Genomic DNA, 23557 nt, shown 5'->3' on the forward strand with positions numbered 1-23557 from the left:
GTACCGTTGTTCACAAAAAATATAAAGTGTTAGTTAGCTGAGGCACCTTGCTGCTTCAATTGGTACTCTCCTAAAAGTGCCACAGCATGGAAAATAGGCTTCAGCAGCAGCTTCCACATCCCACTGTATTGGTGTCCCTCGGTAGCTCACACATCTCCTCCTAATTTGAGGAAATGCTATCTAATGCCTCCCTGCCTGGAGAGACCTAGACCATAGAGCAGTGGCTCTATGGGGCTTTTTTTGTTTGCTTGCTGTTCAAGGTAAATAGAGTGGAGCAGGGCAGGGATACAGCTTTTAGGAGAGCTTTGTGTGCTCACATCCCTGCTAGTTTCTGTGCCTGGTGAAATCTTTCGTGGTAACAGCAGGGCAGGGGGAAAAAAAGAGGGAAGGAAGGTGCTGCTTTACTGTGTGGGTGCTGCAGAAGAGGAGAGGCATGGCTTCTCCTGCTGCAGTTACCTCTTACTTCCCATATATCTTGTGAGGTTTCCCAGCTTGGGGAAATTACTGTATTGACTTTGGCACTCAGGGCCTTAAATCTTGCAGGAGTTAAAGAACCCAAGAGCATCCTTTCCTCTGGGCAATTTGTGCTGGAGCAGTGGGCTCCAGACACACCAGCTCTTCCCTACCTTGCAGCAACACATCAAATTGGACCTTTTCCTTTGAGAAATTTTCCTCCTTTTTTTCAGTTGTTTTTTTTTTGAGGCTACATCATCTGAGGCCACTCACCAGTCTCTGCAGCTGAGTTTGATGGTGGGAAGGTGAAGATTTAGTGGATTGTTTCATTTCTCCCTTTTGCAGTAATGACTGGGGAAGCTCTGTGCTTCTGCTCCAAGCCAAGACCCAAGCCTCTGGAGGATGCAGACCCTGTGGGCTCTGCAGAGGGGGCAGCCCAGCATGGAAGTGCACTCTTGCCCATGCCCAGGGCAATGAGGGCTCCTTGGGGCAAAGCCTGCTCTTTGTCAGACTGGGGGCTGTCCTCCAGCTCTCAGAGGGCTGAGAGGGCTTCTTAGAACACTTCCACAGGGGCTCTGGACAATGCTCACAAACACATTCAGACTATACGTTCCAAAATCCCCAATGCTCATGCCTGTTTTCTCAGTCACCCCATTTCTCTGAGGAGTCAGCTTGGATTAAACATTTCTAAAGCCTCTGTCAAAACTGCAGTGCAGTGCTTTGGTGTGTTTTGTTCAGGTCTCTGGTCCATTTGCCCTCCCTTGGATGTAGACACCCCTCTTCCCTTTTAAATGTACAAGAATCATATGTATTTTCTGGCCCTGCACCAGCTGAAATCACCATGACCATACACACTCAGCACCCATATGCCTTAAGTCATGGCTCCTTAGTTTGTCAGGAAAGGAAGGCCAAGCTGGGTGACTCCTGCCTTGCATGTATCCCCACCCAATTTTACGGATTTCTCACCATGCCAATGCAGATGGGCACAAGACCGTGCTAAAACACAGCAGTGGGAGGGACAGGGCTTCAGAGCAGTAATTAATATTTCCTAAACATCTCCCAAAGTGCTGCAGCCTTGCTTTCAGCCTGTCTCACTGAAGCCGAGGGAATTACCTGCTGAAATACCTTGCTGTTGTGAAGCTAATTTGGTTGGAATGCCACAGAGCCCCTGTTGCTGGACAGCACACGAAGGTTCCAGCATTTTAAGATTCCTGGTAAAGGTTCAGCTGGTGAGGAAGGATCCAGGCTTTCCTTGGTGATGTGTCTGTTGATGTCCTTTGTGCTCAAGAGACTTTAGAGGTACAGAAGTCACCGAGATACAGTTTCAGTATCTGACAGCAGCAGTGTTAGTGGTAGTAAAAAAGGTGATGGAGATTAATAGGCTGCTGAAAGGTACCTGTGAGGGCACATTGTTGAGTTTGCTTGTAGTTGGAGAAGTTTCCAGGCATCCAGGAACACAGCCGTCTTGGAAAATGGGTGTAAAGCATTGGAGGGCTCTGTTGCTTTTCTGCTTTATTTCATCTGACACATTTTGTCTCAGATTGTTGGAAAGGATGAACTAGGGTTTACTTACAGCTGCTGACTTTCCATAAAATCCTTAATGTGGGGAAGCCTAAATCTACAAGGATTGATTTTAATTTCCTCCAAAAAGTTGCTCCTGGCAGAATCTGATAAAGCCATTTTTAGTCTAATCCTTCCCAGCCCTGCCCTTGCTGAGCTATGGGAGCATACCTATCTTGGGGAATTTATTTGGTGATCACCACAGCTTGCATTCATTGTCTTAAATACCTCCCAGATCGTTGGCTGATCGTGGGTCTGAGAAGTGGTCTAACAGCATTTTCTGCAACTTTTCACTTCTGGGGGAGAGTGTTCTCAGGTTCTTGCTTGGGATATGCCCTTCTGCTCTTTGTGGAGCTGCCCCTTCTACGCACAAAGTTTACAAGGAGCAGTCACTCCATTTATTCTTGACTGCACTGTGGTGCGTTTTTTTCCTTGCCAAGATTTGTTCATTTGTGCCCAGGGCTCTTGAGTCCTCTTGGTGCTGGACTTGCCCCGCTCCCAAAATTCACCAGAAATTTTTTACAAATTTTTAAGAGATTTTGAACATATTCTGATTTTGTTTTTTTTTCCTGCTGCCAGCCCTGTGCATCAAGAAGCAGCCTTTCTATTTTAGGTAGGTCTTAATTAGCAAGATGTACCTCATCTTCCAAACGATGAGATCAGGAAATGCAGTGAGAGTTATTTCAAAGCAATTTGGTAAAACTTGGTAAAACAAAACGATCATCTCCTAAACTCTGAAATAGAAAACAAATTTTTTGTTGAAACAAAAACAAGCAGAACAGAGCAATGCATTGCAGGAGATGTTTAGCATCGTGTTCTGACCTTTATAGAAGTAGTTGATATGAAAATATTTCTGCTGTATTTATTTAAACCTTTTTCCTTGCATTTATTTAAACTAGGCAGTATATTTATTTGAAAACATCAGCAGCATGCCAATCTCCAGTTCTTGGCATGTTAACAACACTAATCATGCAATAAACATAAAGCCCTTAAATCTGTGCTAAGTGCTTTGATCCTAATGCTCTCAGGAAAGTTCTTTTGTTTTTGTTCTCCATGTAGAATGCCAGGTGGGACTGAGGTGGGTGTAGGAGATAATAAAGATAATAACAAGGGAAAGGTTTGCTAGAGTTTTAGAGTGATGGCTATAGCTGATTTTTCGAAATACTGTTTCTCTATTATTAAATGTGCCGCCAACTTTTTGGTGTTTTTTTTACAGAAACATTACAATTTGTTGTTTTCACACCCTCCTCCATGCCTGGCTGTCCTCCCAGGTTCACCCAAGGGTGCTGTTTGCTGTTGTGCCTCAATCACAGGCTGTAAACAGCCTTTCAGAGCTGTGTTTTCCCACACTTAACTGGAGGCAAGAGGCAAGTTGACCACAGGCATGCCCAAGTGCATGTGATCCTTGACTCTAGGAAACTGGCTAGTGAAAAAATTCCATACAATACCTGGCTACACCTTCAGGGCTGGCTCAGAGGTGCTTAAAACCGGTGGAGGCTTTTCTGTTAACTCAGAGAGCCTTGGATAAGGTGAGGCTGTTATTTCAGAAAGCCACCATCTGCCCCCAGTGCTTGAAGGCATTTTCTGTGGGGGGTGTGGGAAAGAAGTCAAGAAAAAGAGGAATGTGAAGACAGTGATTTTGCCAGATGTTTTGAGGAAGGCAAGGTCAAAGCTTACCTCATTGTGGTACTGTTATTGGTAGGTACCATAAGCAGGCAGCCACAAAAAGTCCTGTTAATGAAATGCAAAGTTTCTCCAGGATCCAAAATAAATGATGAGGCTGATGGTGGTAGCAGTTCTATTTGGGTGTAGCAGTTTCCTGGACTCACATGGTGTTGAGATGCAGCCCACTATTAAATTATGCTTTGCATGTGGCTCACATATGCTTAAAATCTATGTGCCAGATAAAAGTTGAATACCTGAGATGAATTAGATGGCAGTTATTAAGTAGACTCTTTGCAAAGGAATTTTCAGTCTCTGATACTTGGTTAAATTAAATTATTCAACCTTTCTTTTCTGTCAGTGCAAATGAGATCATAACTCAAATGTGCATGAAAGCAAACGGGTGGTTTAGATCTGAAAATGCACAGCTGCCTAAATTTGATTTATATTAAAGGCAGACATAGAAATGATTAATTCCAGCATCTTGGGAATTACATTTAAGTATTAACAAAATTAAGCAAATTATGCCTCAACCTCTGAGTGCACCGAGGTTTGCACGCAGACTTGTTTGATCATGGCATCGTGAGATAAATGTCAGAATCAGGCTCCACGCCAAAGTTAAGCATTTTGTAGAAGGGGAGTAATCATTTTGGAAATAACTAGTACCAAATTGTTCGTGAGATCAAGCATTTATCAACCAGCTTCAGGTCCCTAGAAAGGTGCTTGCATTGTTGCACGGGGTGGTTAGTCTTACTTTAGGACAAGCAGTGGGATCCCATGTGTTTTTTAAATTAGGGATGCTCTGGACTGTACCAGCCCAGGATGGGACATGAGAGAGTCCTGATCAATGCTGTGAATTCACTCTTTAACTTAGGCTGTCAAAGTAAAATGCTATAACCTGCTTGAAGGCTGTTTACCAAGGAGCATTTGAATTTCTGTTTAGGCATCAGTGTTGGTGTTTAGTCCAAAGACAGTAAATGGATGGAAATATTAGAAGTTTAGAACTGGATTTTGTAGGATGTGACTTTTCTGTCTTGCTGCTGACTTCCATTGCCTGGGGAGAGAAGTAGAGAGAATGAAAAAATTAACTTCTGATGAAATTTGAAGGTTTATAAAAATAGGGTAATATTAGCTTGATCTTTCTTCTGTTGATGCTAAAGAAAAGAAGTGAAGTTTGTGGATCTGGGTAACTTGTGGAAGTTTTATTTTATTGCAAGGGACAGCATTTCTTCTGTTTTTCAGTGCAGGGTTGGATGTTGCTTGTTGGGGTTTTTGGCCTATCTTCAAATTGGATCTGGGCTCAGGAAAACTCAGAGGCAGCTAAAAAAACCTCATAGGCTCAGCCTCTCAGAGGAGCATAATTAATGGCTCTTAAACCTGTTGATCAGCGGGACCTTAGTGATCTTTCTACTCTTGCAGCAGGAAAACAGCCTTTTTCAGGGCATCGTTTATACCGGCTTTTAAGGATCAATGTCTGGTTTTAGGAGCTACATCCATTTCTCTCCACATTGGTCTGAACTTTTCCATTCACAAACTGCTCTCTTGCTGGTTCTTTGTGGGCTGAATGAGCTGTGAGTAGGGCTGTAATATAAAATATTCACAGGTGTCAATGTATATGCCAATTCCTATTCTAGTGGATCCTTCCAGAGCTGCTATATATATAAATTTTTTAGGTTTCAAATGTATTTATAGGTTGGGAAGAGCTTGAGCTGTAATATATTTCTTGGGAAATAGACTGATGGAGTGACTCCAAAATGAAGGTCGAAGCCTCATTTCTGCGTGTTTGCTCCATTCTGAAAAGAAAGCAGAACATTTTATATGGAGAGATGGTTACAACAGTGTGTTTGCCCTCAAGGATTAAACCAGTATGCTTATGACGTAGCATGTAATGAAGAAATGGAAGCTGAGTCTCTGGGTGCATCATGCTGAGTAAGAGGCTTGTTCTACATGAAACTGTCATATTAAATTCGTGTCGTGATTCCAGACCCCTTTGATTGCTAAATCTTCGGAGGAGACTAATCTGAAATCAAAGTGAAGTTGCTTGGGGTTTGCATGCCAGAAGTGGTCACATTTGAAAAAGTTCAGTGAACCTGCAGAGGGAGGTTGAAATTAGTTGCTTCACTACAAAGCTTGCAGCTAACATACCTGCTGGTTTGCTTTTTGCTTTGATTCTCCAGGCTTTGCCTTCTTGCCACCTTCTGAGTTGTTTTCAAAATGCATAAATCTTAAGGATGAACATGTCCTGGTTTCAGTCTGTTTAGTGTGGAAAAAAAAAAGAAAAGTCAGACTACACTGATAAAACAAACATGAGCTTTTGTACCAAGGACAAGGAAATGCTGCACTTTTTTGCCTTGTCCTTTGTGCAATTATTTCCCTCTGTGAAGGTGCAGAGCCCACTTTACCCTCCTGATTTACCAATATTTGACATCCCTTTGTACCGAGGTAAATGGAAATGGTTCCTTTCAAGTTCTGAGTAGATACTGAGGGCTCCTGCCTTGATCCCTGTAAGATGACTCTGCTCCTTTGAAACGACTGGAGCAATGCCAGGAATCCAGCCTGTTATCCCTGCTGAATGTCAGCTGTTTTCTCTATTTTGATACTGGCATTTTTTGGGGCTTTGACCAAGAATATCACACGATATTAAGCGTCTGCACTTGCCTCAAGCTTTGTGTAGCTTGCCAAGGACCTGGGGAGGTGCTTTTTGGTCCAGCTAAAAAAAAAATGCCCTGGATAGCCATGGCCCCTGTATGAGTGTGAAAGCTGATCTGTTGTTACTTTATATTTACAGTGTTCTGTCTCCTGTGGAAGGGGCCAAAAGCACCGCAGTGTGTACTGTTTGTCAAAGGAAGGGAGGCATGTAGAAGAAGAGAATTGTAAACACCTTGCTAAGCCCAACGTGCAAAAGAAATGCAGAGGGGGCAGATGTCCGAAGTGGAAAGCAGGAGATTGGGGCCAGGTGAGACATGTTGTGTACCCTTTTGCACTTTTTGGTATTCTTTCTCCATCAAATTGGTTAGAACCTGGTTTTCCACTCACTTCTGTCCTCACGAATTATTCAGGGATAAAGGTTCTGGGTCAGATCCTGGTGTAAAACAGTGTAGCTTCATGGACAGCAGTGGAGCAGCACAGATTTGTACCAGCTGAAAAATAGGCAGCTTCCTTTTAGTGTCTACCTGAAAACAAATTCCTTGTTGTATATTTTAGGGTTTTCCTGGAAACATCATTAGTACATAATATTAAAGCGAATTTACTATTTCTTCATGTTTTAAATACCATATCTCAAGTAAAATCTCCCTTAGTTTTGAGTAATAAACTCATTGCTTGATTTTCCCTCATTAAAAAGTCAGATAGTGATACATAGAGCAGAGACTGCTAGAAATTAAAAAGTATTTTGAGTTATGAAGCATCTTGCTTGCTTGCATCCTTGTTTTCCTGAAAATAATGTCTTTATCATCACCTTGAATCTGCTGCATCACATTTTTAACTCTGAACCTTGCTTTTCCCTCTACCTCATTAGAGTGCTAATCAGAGGAATTATTGAAGATCCCAGACTAAATGAACTGTTAACTTGTAAAACATTGTGTTCCCTTGCATTCTGTCCTCCAAATTTAGGTACAAAACACCCATTCTTGCTGTATTTGAGTTCCCTGAAAGACAAACCATTAACATTGCTACAGGCACGCATGCAAACGTTAGGACTGGGACAGGATGCTGTTGATTAATGTTCACAAATAAAATGAACAATAAACCCATTAATGAACTATGATTGTTTTCAGACTTGTATTAGGGGGTTTTTTTAATCCTTATCTTTGGATTCACAGGATAGGTGTATTTGCCATTATGTGAGTAAAGGACTAAGTGCTCATTCACCGTGGAGGTTCAGTTACCAAGGTCTGAGTTCTTTACCTGAGGATAGGAGCATCCAGCCTGTGAAATCCACAGTACTTCTCCCATATTGGAAATTAAGTCAATATCATTACCTTTAATGCCTTCAGGACTGAAACCTCAATTTTATACAGGAGCCAGACTGAAATGAAATGCAAGGCCATTAGACAGTCTGTGGTATCCAATTTGCACCTTATTTAAAGTGACTGCTCCTGAAAGCAGTTTTTTACAGCTGATAATTGTAAACATGATAATGTAATGGCCTGTCAGTTGCATTAAAATACACTAATACTAATTGATAAAAATGCTTTAAAATTCCCAGCTTTCCACTGCATCATGGATGTTAATTTTATGCAACTAGAGAAAGGAACCCAAGTTAATAGGAGGATGAGGTGATTTATGGTCTGAGGTAATCTGTTATGACCAGGCAATTAAGGAATATTTGTATGCTAATGATAAGGCTAAGAACAGGCTTTTTCAGGAGTAGCTCCTCAGCCCTGGTTCCTGATGCAGGATGTGCTCAGCCAGCCAGCATCTTGCATAGGGAAAAAGTAAAGGGGTAGAAACACTTACACTGCAATGTCAAATTTGGCTTCGTGAAGCCCTGTGAAATGCTGTGACATGGATCTCTGAGCCTCACTGGTGCTGGCAGCTTTTTTTTTTTTGCCTGTGACAGATGAAGAGTTGGGGTTGTCACAAGTTGGAAGTGCTGGCCCTAGGTCCCTTGTAAGGTGTGTTCAGGGCTTTGCCAGAGATCTAATGCCTTGGAGCCAAGCTGGATTTAGATGCTGAACTTCTCATTACAAGCATGAAACAGACAGGAGTTTGGTGCTCTGAATCAGGGTATAAATTTGGCGTGAAAACTCCATGTGACTTTCCCTATTCCCAGTGCCACGATAATTTTACACTTAGATATTATCCAAAAAACCTTCAGACTTTCTGAAGGTCTCATTGTCTCAGAAAGTTAATCCCAAAGATGAGCTGCTGTGCTTTTTCTCCTGAATAAACCAGAAAAAGTCTGCAAGAGAAATAAGGCAAGGTTTTCCCATAAAAGTGCATCCTTGTGTCACTATATACGCACAGGACCCATTGAATATACCTTTAGGTCTTGGGGGGTTTTGCCTTCTGGAAAAGGAATTACTGAGAAAATGAAGATTAAAACATACAGGAATGGTTAAAAACCAGTCTCAGTTGGACACTGGCTGTGCTGGTGCTCCAATCCTAGGGTTTTTTCTCTTTAGATGTTTTGTATTCAGAGGGTGGTTAGTTCTTTTCTAGACTGTTAAGAACCCACTTCCCTGGAGCAAAGCATTTTTGATATTTCTCTAATAAGGCTTTTTCTCCAAGTTTTAAGTGTGTTTATGTCTGCACTGAAATGTGAAATTTAATGTGTTTGTGTCTCCTAAGTGGTGTCAATTATGGCCATTTACCTTTCATTTAACAAAAATACCAATATTTATTCTGCTGTCTGGTATTTGCATACTTCAGCTAGAGGCTGAAATCCAGCCCTGTCTAAAAAGACAGGCAGAGCATCAGGTAGAGTTTCTGGCACAGCCCAGGGACCGTCCTCTCCCCAAATCCAGGTGTCACACACAGCACAGCCCCCCATGAAAAAGCCACGGTGTCACTTTTGCTCTTTTATCCATACCTGGTATTTTTATATTGGTGATAAATGCAATTCAAAAGATATCCTAGAGCATGCTAGGCATCCTGGTGTATATATTCTCCAAGTTTGTGTCTTTATTCAGTTTAAGAGACCCCTATGGAATGTGTAGGACAAAGTGCACTGTTAATCCCAGTGAAGCAGCAACATATGGGAAACATTTGCATCACCAGTGACTGAAATCTCACTGCTGCTTTCAAAAGCTACACAAAAATACTCCCACCCTCTTACAAATATCTGAAGCCAGACAAATAGTCAGCTTTTCTCTGGTTCTCTTGGCTTTATGGGGCATTTGGATAGTAAAGCAAAGAGCTTTATGGAGGAGTACAGAAGAGGGAATTGCTTCCTCATTAGGCACCACTTAATTCCTCGCCTTTAGAAGTCTTGTTTTAGTGGGCATTGCAATGACAGGCTGTGAACTTATTATCTTAGTTCCTGACAAATTAATATTAGTTGTTATAAATAACTAATATTAGATGTTAATTCAACAGTGTTTTTAATACATACCTTTAATTTTTATGCACTTTCTTTTATAAATGCATATTCTCTTTACTCCAAATCTGTATAGAGAATACTTTAAGGTCCAGCCAGGAGGAATATGTTCCAGAGGAGTATTAAGTACTGCTAAACATATTAGTCACCACACTAAGAAATGTTGCGTGAAAGAAAAAATAAGCTGTTAACAGTATTGCAGTATAGATAATAATTTAAAGATGTCTGAGAAACAGAAAAAAATCAGGCATTTGTTGCTGTGCCTTGAAGTTGGGAGAAATGTGCCCACAGTGTAATGACGGAAATGTGAAATGCAGTTAATTTCAAAAAGACATTTGTTTTCAAAAACTAACTGTATTCCCTGCCTTGGTGCATGTGCATGTTTAGATGCATGCTGGAAGAAATCCCAGCTCTATCACACCTTACAGCTACACACTTTCTTCTATACAATCCAAGTTTGCTTTTCATTAAAGCCTACTCTGGTTGTGGCATTTGATGTATTTTGAACTATTACTTTTTTGAACCAGTGCCTGAGAAGCAATACTCAGAGCAATACTCTGAGCCTGGCCGCCTCTGGCATGTCAGGGTGGTTTAGCAGTGCCGCTATTTTGCAATAAAAACAGATTTTTCAATAAAAATCCTGTGCAGGAAGTCCTGACCCCACTAAAGCCAACAGCAAATATTCCCACTGGGCTTCAGACTGACTTTTTTTTTTTTTTTTTCCTTTGCACAACGAAAAGCCTCACTTGGAGGTTTGATAGAGCATCGCTATAGAGCATCACTGTGATAGAGCATCGCTATAGAGCATCACTGTGATAGAGCATCACTGTGATAGAGCATCTCTATAGATGCCGTGGAGCCCAGAGCAGAAGAGACTGAACCCCCTGAACTTACCGCGGTGGGTGCTAAGGATGGGGCAGCCCCCGCTCACCTTCTGTCCCTTCCCGCAGTGCTCCGTGTCCTGCGGCCGGGGAGTCCAGCGCCGCTCCGTGCAGTGCCACAGCGGCACGGCCAAGGCAGCCGAGGAGGCCGAGTGTGACCCGGCCGGCCGGCCACCCCCGCAGAGGGACTGTCACCTCCCCGAGTGCCCCACGCACCGCTGGGCGGCCGGAGAATGGCAGGCGGTAAGCAGAGACCCCGCTCCCTTTCCTCCAGCCCGGCCCCGGTGCGCTCAGGCGTGGGCTGATGCTGGATGCCGAGGCTGGGGAGCGCTGCCGAGGGTCGGGGTTGCAACCCGGGGTTGCCAAAGGGAAATTTAAAAAAAAAAAAAAAGAGGCAGAAGGAAGGCTCGTTCGTGCTGGCTGAAAGGGGGAGCGGAGAAATGCCTCTGTAGGGTTAATCTGTTGCTTCGTGCTGCCCTGTGTTTGGCTGGGACCTTATGCAAATAGTGAGAAAGTTTTGGGTAGGGCGGATCTCTTCCACGAGACAGAACCTTGGCATGCTGCTCTAGCCTGAGCCCCGTGCCTGGAGGAATTAGGGAGCAGTGGTAATTGCCTCGCTGCTGCCCCATTACCCCATCTGACATCCCTGTCCTTTCACTGAACTCCTGGTCTTTGCTCACCACGAGCAGTGCTGAGGTCAAGTCTTCTGTGGGAGATGATGCTTTCCTGTGTGACCAGGATCAGTTCCCATCAAAAACAGCTCCTGAGACTGGAACTGGGGATAAAGCTGCTACTCCAGTGGTTTAGGGAGTGACTCCAACTCTCCTGCAGGGTGGGCAATGAGTGGCCTCAAGGCTGGTGGGTGGCAGGAGGACAAGGGGATTCTGAGCAGGAGAAGCCCTCCCATGCACTGCCAAGAGGGTGCTGTGTCTGCCTTCAAATGCACAGCAGGTTTTGGCAGAGGCAGTTCAAACCAGATACAAAAATTATTCTTTTCATTCTGTTGTTTTGGGTTGTTTTTTTGGTTTTTTGTGGTTTTTTTTAATTTTTAGCCCCTGCATGTGGTAGCCTGACGGTAACAGGACACACAAGTTTAGCTTCGTTTCCCCAATCTCAGCAGTGCTGGGAAATTTGGTTTATAATCCTGTGTAACCCGGCCATGAGTGCAAGAGGCCAGAGGGGGCTGGGCCCTTTCCCAGCTGCTTCCCAATACACAGGAAGTGTGATGGGAAGCAGCAGGAGGCAAAGCCAGGCTGGTCACACAGTGGTACCCAATGGAAACATCCCAGCCAGAAAAGGAAATGTAGAAACAGCTGAGGGGGCTCCAGCAGCTTCCTTGCAACAGACTCTTGGTTTTACAGAGCCCATTAACTTCTTCAGCTAATAAATTTAAAGGCAGCAAAGAGGTCACCAAACAGTATGTAGTGCCAGTCCTTACCTAGTGGTGTAATCATCTCTGAAAAGAAACAGCTCCTGCCCTATCCTTTTGTAGAATCTTGGAATGATTAAGTTGAAAAAGACCTCCAGAATCATCAAGTTGAACTTTTAACTAAATTTTGCCCTCTTTCCCTTATTTTTGCAACTTCTCAAAACAATTTGGAGAGGCGCCTGCCTCCACCCTTCCGATCCCTTGATGGGATACGAATACTGATGTTTTCTGAAGTTTTCCAGGACTCCCCATTGCACTGGGAAAATTTTGAACATATTATGGAGGTGGTTTATTTTTTTTTCCAAGAGAGCTTTACTAGGAGGATGGACTGGAGCACTCATAAGTGCTCATAAGTAACCATGAACAGGAAAATGCAGGAGGTGCCCAATCTGAGCTGGCCTCTTTGGCTGATTCCAAGCATTTCTTCCAAGCACTTCTGATGTTGTTCTGCTGTACAGAGTGAAACAAAGGAAGAGCACCTCCTCCCCAGCCATAGGCACTGTCCATGAGGAGGCACAGATTGCATTGGTATTCTCTGAGCAGAGAGCAGCAATGAACATTGACATGGAAGGCAGGATATAAATAACATCTCTCTGCTGTCTTGTTCTCGATTTCTTATCTTTAAAGGAAATCTGTCAAGAGGGTTTGGGGGCTTTTAATTGTTCCTTTTTGCTCTTGTTGTTGTTTAGAAAAAAGTGTTGGTCTTGACAATGAGAAGGAATATGAAACTTACTGGAAACCATTTACTGCTCTGTTGGTGTGTCACCATTAATCACCTGTTCTCAGTGCCCTCACCAGGGAGAAGAAAGTCAATAGAAAGAACCTTGCTAATGTCAAAATAAAACTCAGACTGCAGTCACAAAGAAAAAGGGAAAATTGGGAGAAAGAAGGGTTTTTTTTTCTTTAATATGAGTCTCTGTGGAAGGACAATGCATGGTTCTGGAAGCTGCCATGCAACTCCTGAATCTTTGACATTTTCCTTTTGGGGGGAAATTGTGCCATCCTTGCCTGATTTGAATTGCAGAGTTACCCAAGACAAACATTCGTGGCATGGGGGGTACATTTCATCCCTGTGTCAGATGGTTATTTAAAAAAAAGAAGAAAACAATCAATGCTTTTGCAAAGCAATGCCTTTGGGGTTATTTTAATTATTGTTATTGCTTTTCTAAAACAGTTACAGAAGTCCTTGAAATTATCCTTAATTTGAACTGCCAGGAAAATAGTTCAGAAGTTGGGAAATGAGGCAAAAGAGACAAATATTGTCAAATGCCTGACCTGTTTTTCAGAGTTTGCTATCAATAGCTGTTATAGCCTGGCCCCACTGTTTTGTGTGAGATTTAAATCAGCAGTCCTGAACATGAGATTTCATGCAAAATCTGTCACTGCATTAAAAGGAAAAATAGTTTTTCCATGCTAGCTGAATTGTCTGCTTTCTACATGAATAATGTTTTTTAACTTTGGGGTGGCTGATTGGAACCTCTGCAGTGTTTCTCTTTGGCTTACTTTATGATGGTCTCACTGTGTTTGAGCCTCATTTGATATTTCAGTGGGATTATTTTAATTGCCAGTTTCCCTTAAAAATACAAATAACCAAACTTCCAATTTTTGATGATGACAAAATGCATAGATGTGGCTCGGGTTTATTTGGCCACACAGTTGTTATTTGCATACAAACCCAAAACAGGCTGGCCTGTGCTTGGGAGTGTCAGTCTCTCATCAGCAAGTAAGGATTTTAAACAAGGATGGGCTTTTGATGTGATAGCTCTAACTGCCAATGTTAGAAGATGCCTTGATGGCATAGAGATAGTTCACCCTCTTAAAGTGAAGCATGAGCCAATGTACTTTGCAAAATTAATGAAATATCCATTAAGGAGATGAGACAAAATCAGGCTTGGTTCTTCCCAGGTGCCTACTTTGGCTGTGAGGGACCATGGAATAATTCACCCTGTATTGCTGACCCCTTGCTGGGCTGGAAACTGCCAAACCAGAGAGGAGAGAAGCTTTGAGCATCCTGTGACCCCACTCTCACTGTGCTGGAGAGTCCCTCCTTAGGGAGGAGCAGGAAGGTCAGGGTTCAGGCTGCCCCAAAAGGTGCCTGGAGAGCTGTCAGGGAGCTCCCTAATGATGGAGCTGTCGTCGTGCCATATTCACACACAATGACCCCCTTTCAGTTTTTACTTATATAATAGGGGGATAATCAGAGATGGACAAATATAGCTCACTTTGTTTGCTTTCTGGGGAAATCACACTCCAGCAAATTCTTCCAGCCCCTGTAGGATTGCCATGTTTCAGCACAGACCTAGAAGGAGCTTCCACTCCAAAGACTCAAAGCAAGAGAGTAAATAAGGTTGAAAGCACACAAAGCCCTTGGGGGTCTTCTGGCAGACTGCAGATTTTGCAATGTTGACTGTTGCCTAAGAGCTCCTAAGTTATTTCTTTGGAATAAATGCTGCTTTGTGGAACTGCCTCTCCTTCCCCATCCCCTTCCACTTTGCCCCAGCTTTAAACACTTACTCCCAACATGATGTTGTGCTCGCTGCTGCTCTTCCGGTTTGCTGCTGCTGCCACAGACTGATCTGATTTTTCAATATTCTCAAATAATTTACAATCCTGGTTCTGACAGCTAATTACAGAAACAGTAATGACAGTGCCTGCATTTTGCAATTAGCTGGACCCACTAAGATCCTCCTAATTGTTGGCCAGCCAGGAGAGCAGGAGCTGCTTCAGGGAGGCTGGAAATCATGTTTGGAGGGTAAGACTCTAGCTAGATTAAACTGGCACAGAGTTCCAAGCCTAGGTGACTTCAAACAGTGTTTCTGTACAGATAGGGATGGTCTGATTGGATGTTTTATCCTTTTCCTTAAGGGGAAGACATTTCCAACATGTTCTATAAAATGATTATTTTCATGCATTTTTCTCCTTGTTAATCCAGTTAGTTAAAAGTGTTAGAAGTCCATTACAGGCAATAACTAATAGAAAATAGGGTTTTATCTAGACAGCTGCTCTTACACTGATTTATTTTGTTTTATGTGTTTTTCTAAGATGCTCTCCAAGGACATTACTCCCAGGAATGCAGCCTCACAGTCAGGCTCGTTTTTCCAGGACAAGCAGAGAAAGAACTGAGTCCTTGAAGTCTCCAGAAGGCTCTGGGGAGCAGTTGTACTTGGCTGGCATGGGTTGTTCTTAATATCAGGCACGGCAGTGTTTAAAAGAGAATAAACCTGTAGGGCGGCCTCCACTGCAGTGTTGCAGAGTTGTGTTTGAGGCCGGGCTGGGTGACACTCTGAGCAACCTGCTCTAGGGGAAGGTGTCCCTGCCCATGGGAGGGGGTTGGAATGAGATTATCTCCAAGGTCTTTTTCACCCAAACTATTCTATGATGATTCTCTGTGCCCTCATGCCAAGGCAGAGAGCTGAGGAAGGGGCTCCCCCCCACACCAGCCACAGGCAAAGGTGCAGCAGTGTGATTTTTGCAAGGGGGATGAGTTGTCGTTCTCCAAACATCTGTATTTACTAGGGGCTGAAATAATGGGGGTTGGCTCCTTTCTCCTCTCCTTGCCCTATCTCCTGGCCCAGCATGTCCAATCCTGCACCTTTTGATCCTATCACAGCTGGACCCCACATCTGCCCCATCCCAAGACCTGCTACCTTGGTTTCTCCTCTCTCCTGTGGATTTGGGTTAGGAGCAATTTGTCACAGGCAGCAGCATGTGGCACAGCAGGGTCTTTGTCGGAAATTCTCCCCCAGTGATACCAGTGACACCTTACAGGGCTGCTGGGAAGAGGGCTGCCTCTGGATGTGGATTCGTTCACTGGAGCCCCTCAGGGGCTGCATGAGCTGTTGTTTGTTTTGCACACAGTGCACGAAGACGTGCGGGGAGGCGTCCCGGCTGCGCAAGGTGTTCTGTGTGGACCAGAACAAGCAGCTGCAGAGCAGCGGCCACTGCGACGCCAGCACACGGCCCCCCGAGGTGGAGAGCTGCGGGCTGCCCCCCTGCGAGTACATCTGGATCACGGGAGAGTGGTCAGAGGTGAGTCCTCATCCCTGCACCAGGCCGTGCTCTCCTCCCCTCAGCACTGCCCTTGCTGAGGTGCTGCAACCCAAATCAACAGTGGCAAGGCAGGGCTGTGGATTTTAATTGTTATTTTTGGGTTTATTTCAGTGTGCAGTCTCCCTGTTGGACAGAAAGGAGCGGTGCTGTGGGAGACAACCAGGATATTTTAGACTAAAAGCTCAGGGTCCTAGCTAATATTGTCCGGAGGCAATTTTCTTCCAAAGCACAGTGCATTCAGCAGGCACCCTCTTTGGTTTTCTGCTGGCTTATTTCATTTATGTAATTAATTGGTTTTATTCCCATCCACTCCTTAGGGGCTCTGGGGCCCTGTGAGTTGTGTTAGGGGCCCAGGTGTGCATCATGGGGGAGAGGCAAGCCTGGAGGTGACCATGGGGGCACATCCTTCCTCAGTGCTGTCTTTGCAGGGGCAAGGACCCAGAGTGAGGGAAGGCAGGACATTCACCCTCACAGCTGGGAGGCAAAGGAAAATAGATGAGTTTTCCTTGCAGCAGGCACCGCATGCGGGAGGACCCAGGCTAATCTCAGCCTGTTTCCTTCTGCAGCCAGTGAAGGATTACTTTCCAGTTGGAGAAACAGCAGAGGGAAATGAGAAGGCAGCTGCTGACACAGCATTGATTAAGAAGAAAGAACAAGAAAGAGGAAAAAAAAAAGAAACCATACCGGGACTGAGGGGGAGGAGAGGCAAGGCACCTGAGATAGTGCAAGGAGGGAGAAACATGGAGACATGAGAATATCTCAGAGCAGCTTGGTCTCCTGAGTGGTTTCTTAAGAGAAATATTGAGGTGCCTGTCAGGCTGGGAGTCTGGCTGCTCCTTGCCCAGGCACCCTCTACCACTCACAATGCCTGGGAGACTACTTGGGAGCACTCAGGCCCATGAAACAGAGAGTGGAGAGGGCTTACAGAGCCAGAGTATGGCTCTCCCCAAGTCCCACTCAGCCCTTTGATGAGGAGTGCAGAAGTGCTGTTTATCCTCTAATTACAATGAAAAATTTCTCATTCTTCTGGTTGCTGACAAGTACCTGCAATTCAGGGTCAACCTTGACCATTTTCTATCTCTGTGTATCCCATGGCAAAAAGCACCACCAAACCAAAACAACTAATAGAGGCCTTTCCAAATTCCCAAGGATCTTCTGCTCCTTTCTGTGTGCTTGGGAAGAAATAACGTGCCCAGGAGCCAGCCTGGCGTAGGGAGTCCTGAAGCTGCTGTAGATCCATCCCAGAGAGGAACTGGGTACTCAAAGATAGTGTCAGGCACCAGCCCACTTGTAGTAGCCGCTTACAATATTCATGACTGGCTTAAATAGATACCAGTGATCCCTTGAAGCAGTTCTCTGTGTTAAAAGCTGACAGGCCTGGTTTCCTCCCCTCCCATTTTGGGCAGCCTTCCTGAAGCACATGGTGCTCACTGGTCTTTGCTCTGCCCGCAGTGCTCCGTCACCTGTGGGAAGGGATACAGACAGCGCTTGGTGTCCTGCAGTGAGATTTACACCGGGAAGGACCACTACGAGTACGGCTACCAGAACATGGTCAACTGTCCTGGCACACAGCCCCCCAACATCCAGCCCTGCTACCTCGGGGAGTGCCCCATCTCGGCCTCCTGGCGCGTTGGCAACTGGGGGAGCGTAAGTTGGGCAACCTTCTTTTTTGGCCAAAAAGACCAGAACAACCTGGGGTGGTTTTGGACACAGACCGAAGGTTTGGCAGCGTGTGGGCCTGATATTTCTGGGTCTGAGAGATTTTAGCCTGCTAGCAGCTGCTAACTTTTTCCCAAAGAAAAATTTCTCAAGAAATCTTCTCAAAACAATCTTGGCAAGCAACTCTCCTTTCTCAAAACAATCTTTCTCCAGGTGGTGTTTTGCTGTTTCTCTAGTTTAACCAATGGGATCAGAGAGGTGTCATTCCTATTCACCAATCATATTAAGTGTGAATCAGAACACCTTATAAAAGGTAGTAAGAATTAGACAATAAAGCCTTTTTTTATACTCTTTGCCTTCTGAAATACTTGGAGTCTCTCATCTTTCTTTTGTGTCCTACAACAACAGGCAGGGGAATGTTTTAGAGCTGCTTAAATTAATGCATTGAATATGCATTATATGAATTTGAATATACAAAAATAATGCATTGAATATATTGCTGGTGCAGCAGCAGCCCTGGTGTGTGTAGGGCTCCATACTTCAGACTGAACCCCTTCGTATGGACAATTCCCAGCAGCTACATGTAGAGTCATTCATGAGAATTGGGATGTAGCCAACATTTGTGACCATATTGATAGCCATGCTAAATGCTTAGTCAGAGAGTGGGGTCATTGCAGAAAACATGGGTTTGAGAGCCTTGTGCTGGAAGGATTGGTAGGTCACTGGCAATTGCTGTTGATCCCACCTGGCCATGTGTATGAGAAAGACTTGGGAGCCAGAATTAGGCTGAAACATTGGTCACTTGAGCCTTAAAAGAATTTTTTTTCTTCATTTTTTCCTCCTTCTCCTTCTCATAAATGCTGGGACAGGTCAGGGGAAAGAACTTGGCCTTTCTGCTAAAGTTATTTGTGCTGAGACTCTTCTGGGACCTGAACTACAAGATCAAATTTTAGTTAAGGTGATAACATTTCACTTCTTAGGGCTTCTGACATTCTTTGAAATGTGATGTTTCTCCCATAAACTTGATTTATTAACCCAGCTCAGGCATTTGTAGGAATTTGTCAAACCTTTACAAGGCAATGAGTGTCAAGCCAAGTGAAAGGTAGTAGAAGTTGTCACGGTAACTGGCAAAGCCATTTGAAACCTAAGTTCCTTCTGCCCCATAGGAAGCTTCAGATCCTCCCTGTGAGTCAGCACAGAGGTGTTACAAAGCTCTGAGGTGTTACAAAGCAAAGAGCTCAGCCTCAATTAATTGGTATTTTCCCTGAGAATTTAAGTGCAAAATACCCAACTCGTTAATCCAGCTTTCCTGCAAAGAGCAGTCATTTCAGAGAGCAAGACCTTTCCCCTCACTTTGGGCTGCTGAATGTCCTAGTGACCACCAAGTGTCATGACCCTTTTCAGCTGTGATTTTCAAAGGGATTTAATGTAAAATGCCATTATCTTTGATGGACAGAGAGAGTCCTACTCAGCGCTTTAGCTAAGTTTTATGGAACTGGACTTGATAAAGAGTAAATGCCCCAGCTGTGAATACCACGAGCCATTGAAGACTACCTTCTTCATGGTGTATTCCTTTAGAATAATGATTTCTAAATGGATGAACAACTTCATTTTCTTTCTACCAGCCTAATCTAATAGCTGTGGAAGGAGCTGGTTTTCATTTCTCAAGTACTTGAAAGAACAGGTTATGGATGGGGAGCAAGATGCTCCCACCTCCCATAGCCCACACTCAGTAGCTGGATGCTCTGCTGCTTGGTAGCTCCAGTAGCCTGTGTGATTTCAGCCTTAGGATTGCCCTTGATCTGGTTTGAGGATGTCCCAGTGTTTGCACAGATGTAGCCATTTTCCCAGCAGGTGAGAGAAGATTTGGAGGCTTTTTTGGGGGAGTTGTTGTTTGTTTGGTTGTTTAGGGGTTTTTTATGCAATTGGCATAGAAAACAACAATCTTCCTAATGTGAAAAATAAGCAATTTCACTTGAGCACATGGTTCACTTTAACCAAGTGCCTCATCTAGCTAAGTGTGCAAACAATGAGCCAAGTATGGTAGTCTTGAAGTAATCAATGATAATAAGGAAGGGATTAATTACCAAAGGGACTACTCATTTGATTAAAATTAAGCCTACGTTTGAACACTTCACAGGATTGGAGTCTTTGCTGCTGTCTCTTGATACAAGGGAAACCATCTGTCTCTGTTCTTTCTTCTGGAGCCCATAAACCCTTGAGATAAACCAGGAATCTCTGTCTTGTGTCCCGCAGTGCTCTGTCACCTGTGGAGTTGGGGTCATGCACCGCTCAGTGCAGTGTTTGACCAACGACGACCAGCTCAGCAGCTTGTGCCATGTGGACCTGAAACCTGAAGAGAGGAGGACATGCCACAATGTCCATGACTGTAAGTCTGCAGATTTACACCTTCTTTTGCCTTTCTTATGGCTTCAGCATGTTTTTCCCATCAAACTCCTAGAGATCTGCAGTATTTCCAAACATTGGGAAGCATCCAAGTAAGCACTAAGACATTTCAGTGAAACCTGATAAAAATAAAACAAGATGTTTTGACGCTTTGGAAGATTCAGAGTGTTCCAAAAGAAATTTTGACATATAGTTGTTCAGTGACTACAAGTATTTCTGTTTTGTTTCAGGTGAATTACCAAGGAGTTGCAAAGACGTTAAAAATCTTGAAGGTGTCACTGAAGATGGTGAATATCTCCTGCAAGTCAAAGGAAAGACATTAAAGGTGCATTTCAGCAACAGAAAGATACTTAATGGGTTTTCTAAAGGTTCAAGAGGACACTGCATGTGGTTTTCACTTCCACTCTTGGATTTTCTACTTTTGGTTGTCTGAGTGATGCCTTTGCACATGACACAATTCTGGCTTCTCTTTCTCAGGTGTATTGCTCTGGGATGCAGACTGACAGCCCAAAGGAGTATGTGACCCTTGTAAACGGGGATGCAGAGAACTTTTCAGAGGTGTATGGCTACAGGTAAGAAATCCTGTAATCATGAACCTCACAGCGTTTTTGTTTTCCATGGCAATATTTCCTGGTCATGAGTAGAAGGGGTTTTCTCTTGATGTAGGCTGCATAACCCGACCGAGTGTCCGTATAACGGGAGCAGACGAGAAGACTGCGAGTGTAGGAAAGATTACACAGCTGCTGGTTTTTCCACCTTCCGCAAAGTAAGGCTGGACCTGAACACTATGCAAATAATAAGTGAGTAAAAACAGGGCCTTGCCATTAAAAAAAAAAAAATCTTTATTTACACAAACGTAGCTGTAACTACAAGCAAGGAGTAGTACTCTAGTGAGCAATGTTCTTGGGAATTACTGTTAAAAGCTGCTTTTAGATTGGGTCACCTGTTTGCTGCTTTACTCTTAGAGACTGCAACTTGGCCACATCAGAGATGCTCTTGTTATTCCTCTGTAAACCAGGAAAATACTAAGGCGATTGCTGGTGTATCTGCTCTGCAGAATGAGTATTTGCACGCTCCCAGCAGCCCAGTGGGTTTTGTGAAGGATTTTATTTTATTTCATTTGGTCCCCTCTTTTGAGACTGGACTCGGACACAACCAGGGAGGAGCCCAACCACCTCCCCACACCCCTCCACTTTGCTCAGAGAGGCGTTAGGAGATCCCAGTGCAGGGGTCTCCACCGGGGTGGGGATGCTGTTCCCAGTGGCCAGGGCAGAAAAGTGTCTTGGCAGAGCCAGACCACAGGGAAATAAATTGTCTTGAGGGCTGGGGGCATGGATTTGCAGTACAGAAAGAGAGTATAGCTGTGCACTATGAGTAACACACTCTCTTTTGTCATTCCTATGAGCTGGGAGCCCATCCCACCACCAGAGACCCTGTAGCATTCCATGGGGTTATGGTTTCAAGTCCCCCTGACTCCACAGCTATCAGTTTCCAGCAAATGTTTTAAAAATACAGCATATTGTTGGGAATTCATTCAGTAAATAGCTAAGTGTTTTTTCAGCAAATCAAAATCCTTCCCTGTAAAACGACTCTTTATCTGATAAGTGGGTTTTATCACTTAATTTTCAAGACCTCCCAGTCTATCAATCTGTAAAAAGCAACTAATAATCTGTAAAAGCTCCTAGGTAAAGATCTCAAAGGAACCACCCTCTGGGAATTTGATACCAGCTCTCTTTGAATTTCAAAAGGAGCTGGGCACCTACCTCCGTCAGGCAGGAGCTATCTCACATCCCCATCTAAATGAGTCTCAGTTACTTCAGATCACTCCAGAGCAAAATACTCCAGTTGCCTTTGAAAACCCGACCCCTGGGCTGGGGCAGCCAGGAGAGCAGAGATGTTGCTTGCTTTTGTTTAAAGGAGAGATTTAGAAGGTGCTGTAGCGTTCTTGAAAGTGGGGAATTTTTTGATAGCGAAATAAACCTCAGTTCGAGTTTTGTTGTTATTTATACCTTGTTCCTAAATCACCAACAGATTTAAACTGAGCTGTAAATAATGAGTGTAAGTGTCTGTTAAATTCAGTGCTTATATGCTGGGAATCACATGTTGGGTGAATCAGGAGATTTAATATTTAAAAATATAGTAATCTTCATTTCATAAAAATATAGTAGTCTTGACTTCATACATTAATGTGGGAAGCCAGCTTTGGTGAATTTAAACATTAGCAAAGGGGATGTTTACATTTATTTTGTCTCTCCCTGCATCTTTATTTCCACATTATTCACCAATTCTTCTCCACAGCAACCGATTTACAGTTTGCACAGACACATGATGGACGGCCTGTTCCTTATGCCACTGCTGGGGACTGCTACAGTGCTGCCAAATGCCCGCAGGTATTTGACAAGAGTATTTAACAGGAATTGGTGCCATTTGTTATGTTCAGGCCCTCTATTAATTGCTGCTGATTTCAGCAGCTCAGCTTCAGTGAGTGGCACATTCTTATCTCAGCCCTCTGAAACTTTCCCCTTTGTGAAGATGGAGAAAGTGATAGAGAAAGTTTCCTTTATGAACGTGAAGAAAGTAGTTTCCATTTTCTATGTTATTAGGCCACTGGCATTCCCTAGGGCCCTAGTAAAGGAGAAAAGGAGGAAAAAAGAGGCTGTGGGGATAGAACTGGATTTTTGCCTGCATAGGTGAAGATGAGGGGACCAGTCCATGACTGGACTTGGTGGAAATGCTGGGCAGAGAGAGCAGATGCTTTTTGAAAGTCTGTAGAAGACAAATAACACTGTCTTAGGGATGCCTTGCTGCATGTTCCCAGCACACCTCCTTTTTGTGGGGCTGGGGATGATAAGTGATCTGTTTGGATAGACAAAGGTATTGGGTGGGCATTATAAAGGGCATTAACAGGGAGTCACAGCAGCAGACAGCAGAGGGCAAACCTCTCCCATCTCCTCCCCTCCCTGCTTTCAGAGCTGACACTTTCCTGCACAGCTCAGCAGCTTAGGGATTGACTCCTTACCTCAGGAATGCTCATAAATGTTAATATCCATCCACCTGACCCAGACAGTTTGCTCCTCACAGAAGACCAGCAGTCCCAAGGCAGTAAGTGCAAGGAGCAAAGCTAGCAGCCGCGTGGTAGTGCACGGCCGTGCTGGGCTGTGGGTCAGCCTGGGGATGTGTCCAAAGGATCCCTCTGTGGGTCCAGAAATCGGCAGGACTGGGGTCTGCCATGGGGGTGAGGGGAGGGCTGGGGGGCTGACTATTGGATGCTGGCATAGTCTTTAATTTTCCATCCATCTTTTTCATTTTGAGGAAGGGTGGAATTAAGTGTTTTAAAGAAATAAGCAAATTCAAGAGTTTTTATTTCACTAGTCTGAAAAAAAACAAACAAACAAAAAAAAAACAACCACCAGTGGA

The 23557-nt window shown here is 44.0% G+C and overlaps 1 protein-coding gene across 4 annotated transcripts in view; it reads left to right on the top strand.

Annotated features, from left to right (window-relative positions):
• Positions 1-23557, top strand: part of ADAMTS9 (ADAM metallopeptidase with thrombospondin type 1 motif 9) — a 79702-nt gene that overhangs the window by 50622 nt on the left and 5523 nt on the right. For 2 of the 4 annotated variants that reach the window (XM_066327253.1, XM_066327254.1), the window contains exons 29-37: positions 6464-6631; positions 10666-10839; positions 15884-16054; positions 17528-17722; positions 19991-20123; positions 20371-20465; positions 20618-20712; positions 20807-20940; positions 22439-22530. In XM_066327253.1, coding sequence (XP_066183350.1) covers positions 6464-6631; positions 10666-10839; positions 15884-16054; positions 17528-17722; positions 19991-20123; positions 20371-20465; positions 20618-20712; positions 20807-20940; positions 22439-22530 — 1257 coding nt within the window. Of the gene's footprint in view, positions 1-6463; positions 6632-10665; positions 10840-15883; positions 16055-17527; positions 17723-19990; positions 20124-20370; positions 20466-20617; positions 20713-20784; positions 20941-22438; positions 22531-23557 lie in introns of those variants that run through there. The other 2 variants (XM_066327255.1, XM_066327256.1) reach the window with 2 other exon arrangements.

The sequence above is a fragment of the Sylvia atricapilla genome, chromosome 11 (genome assembly GCF_009819655.1).
Source record: "Sylvia atricapilla isolate bSylAtr1 chromosome 11, bSylAtr1.pri, whole genome shotgun sequence".
Lineage (NCBI taxonomy): Eukaryota > Metazoa > Chordata > Aves > Passeriformes > Sylviidae > Sylvia > Sylvia atricapilla.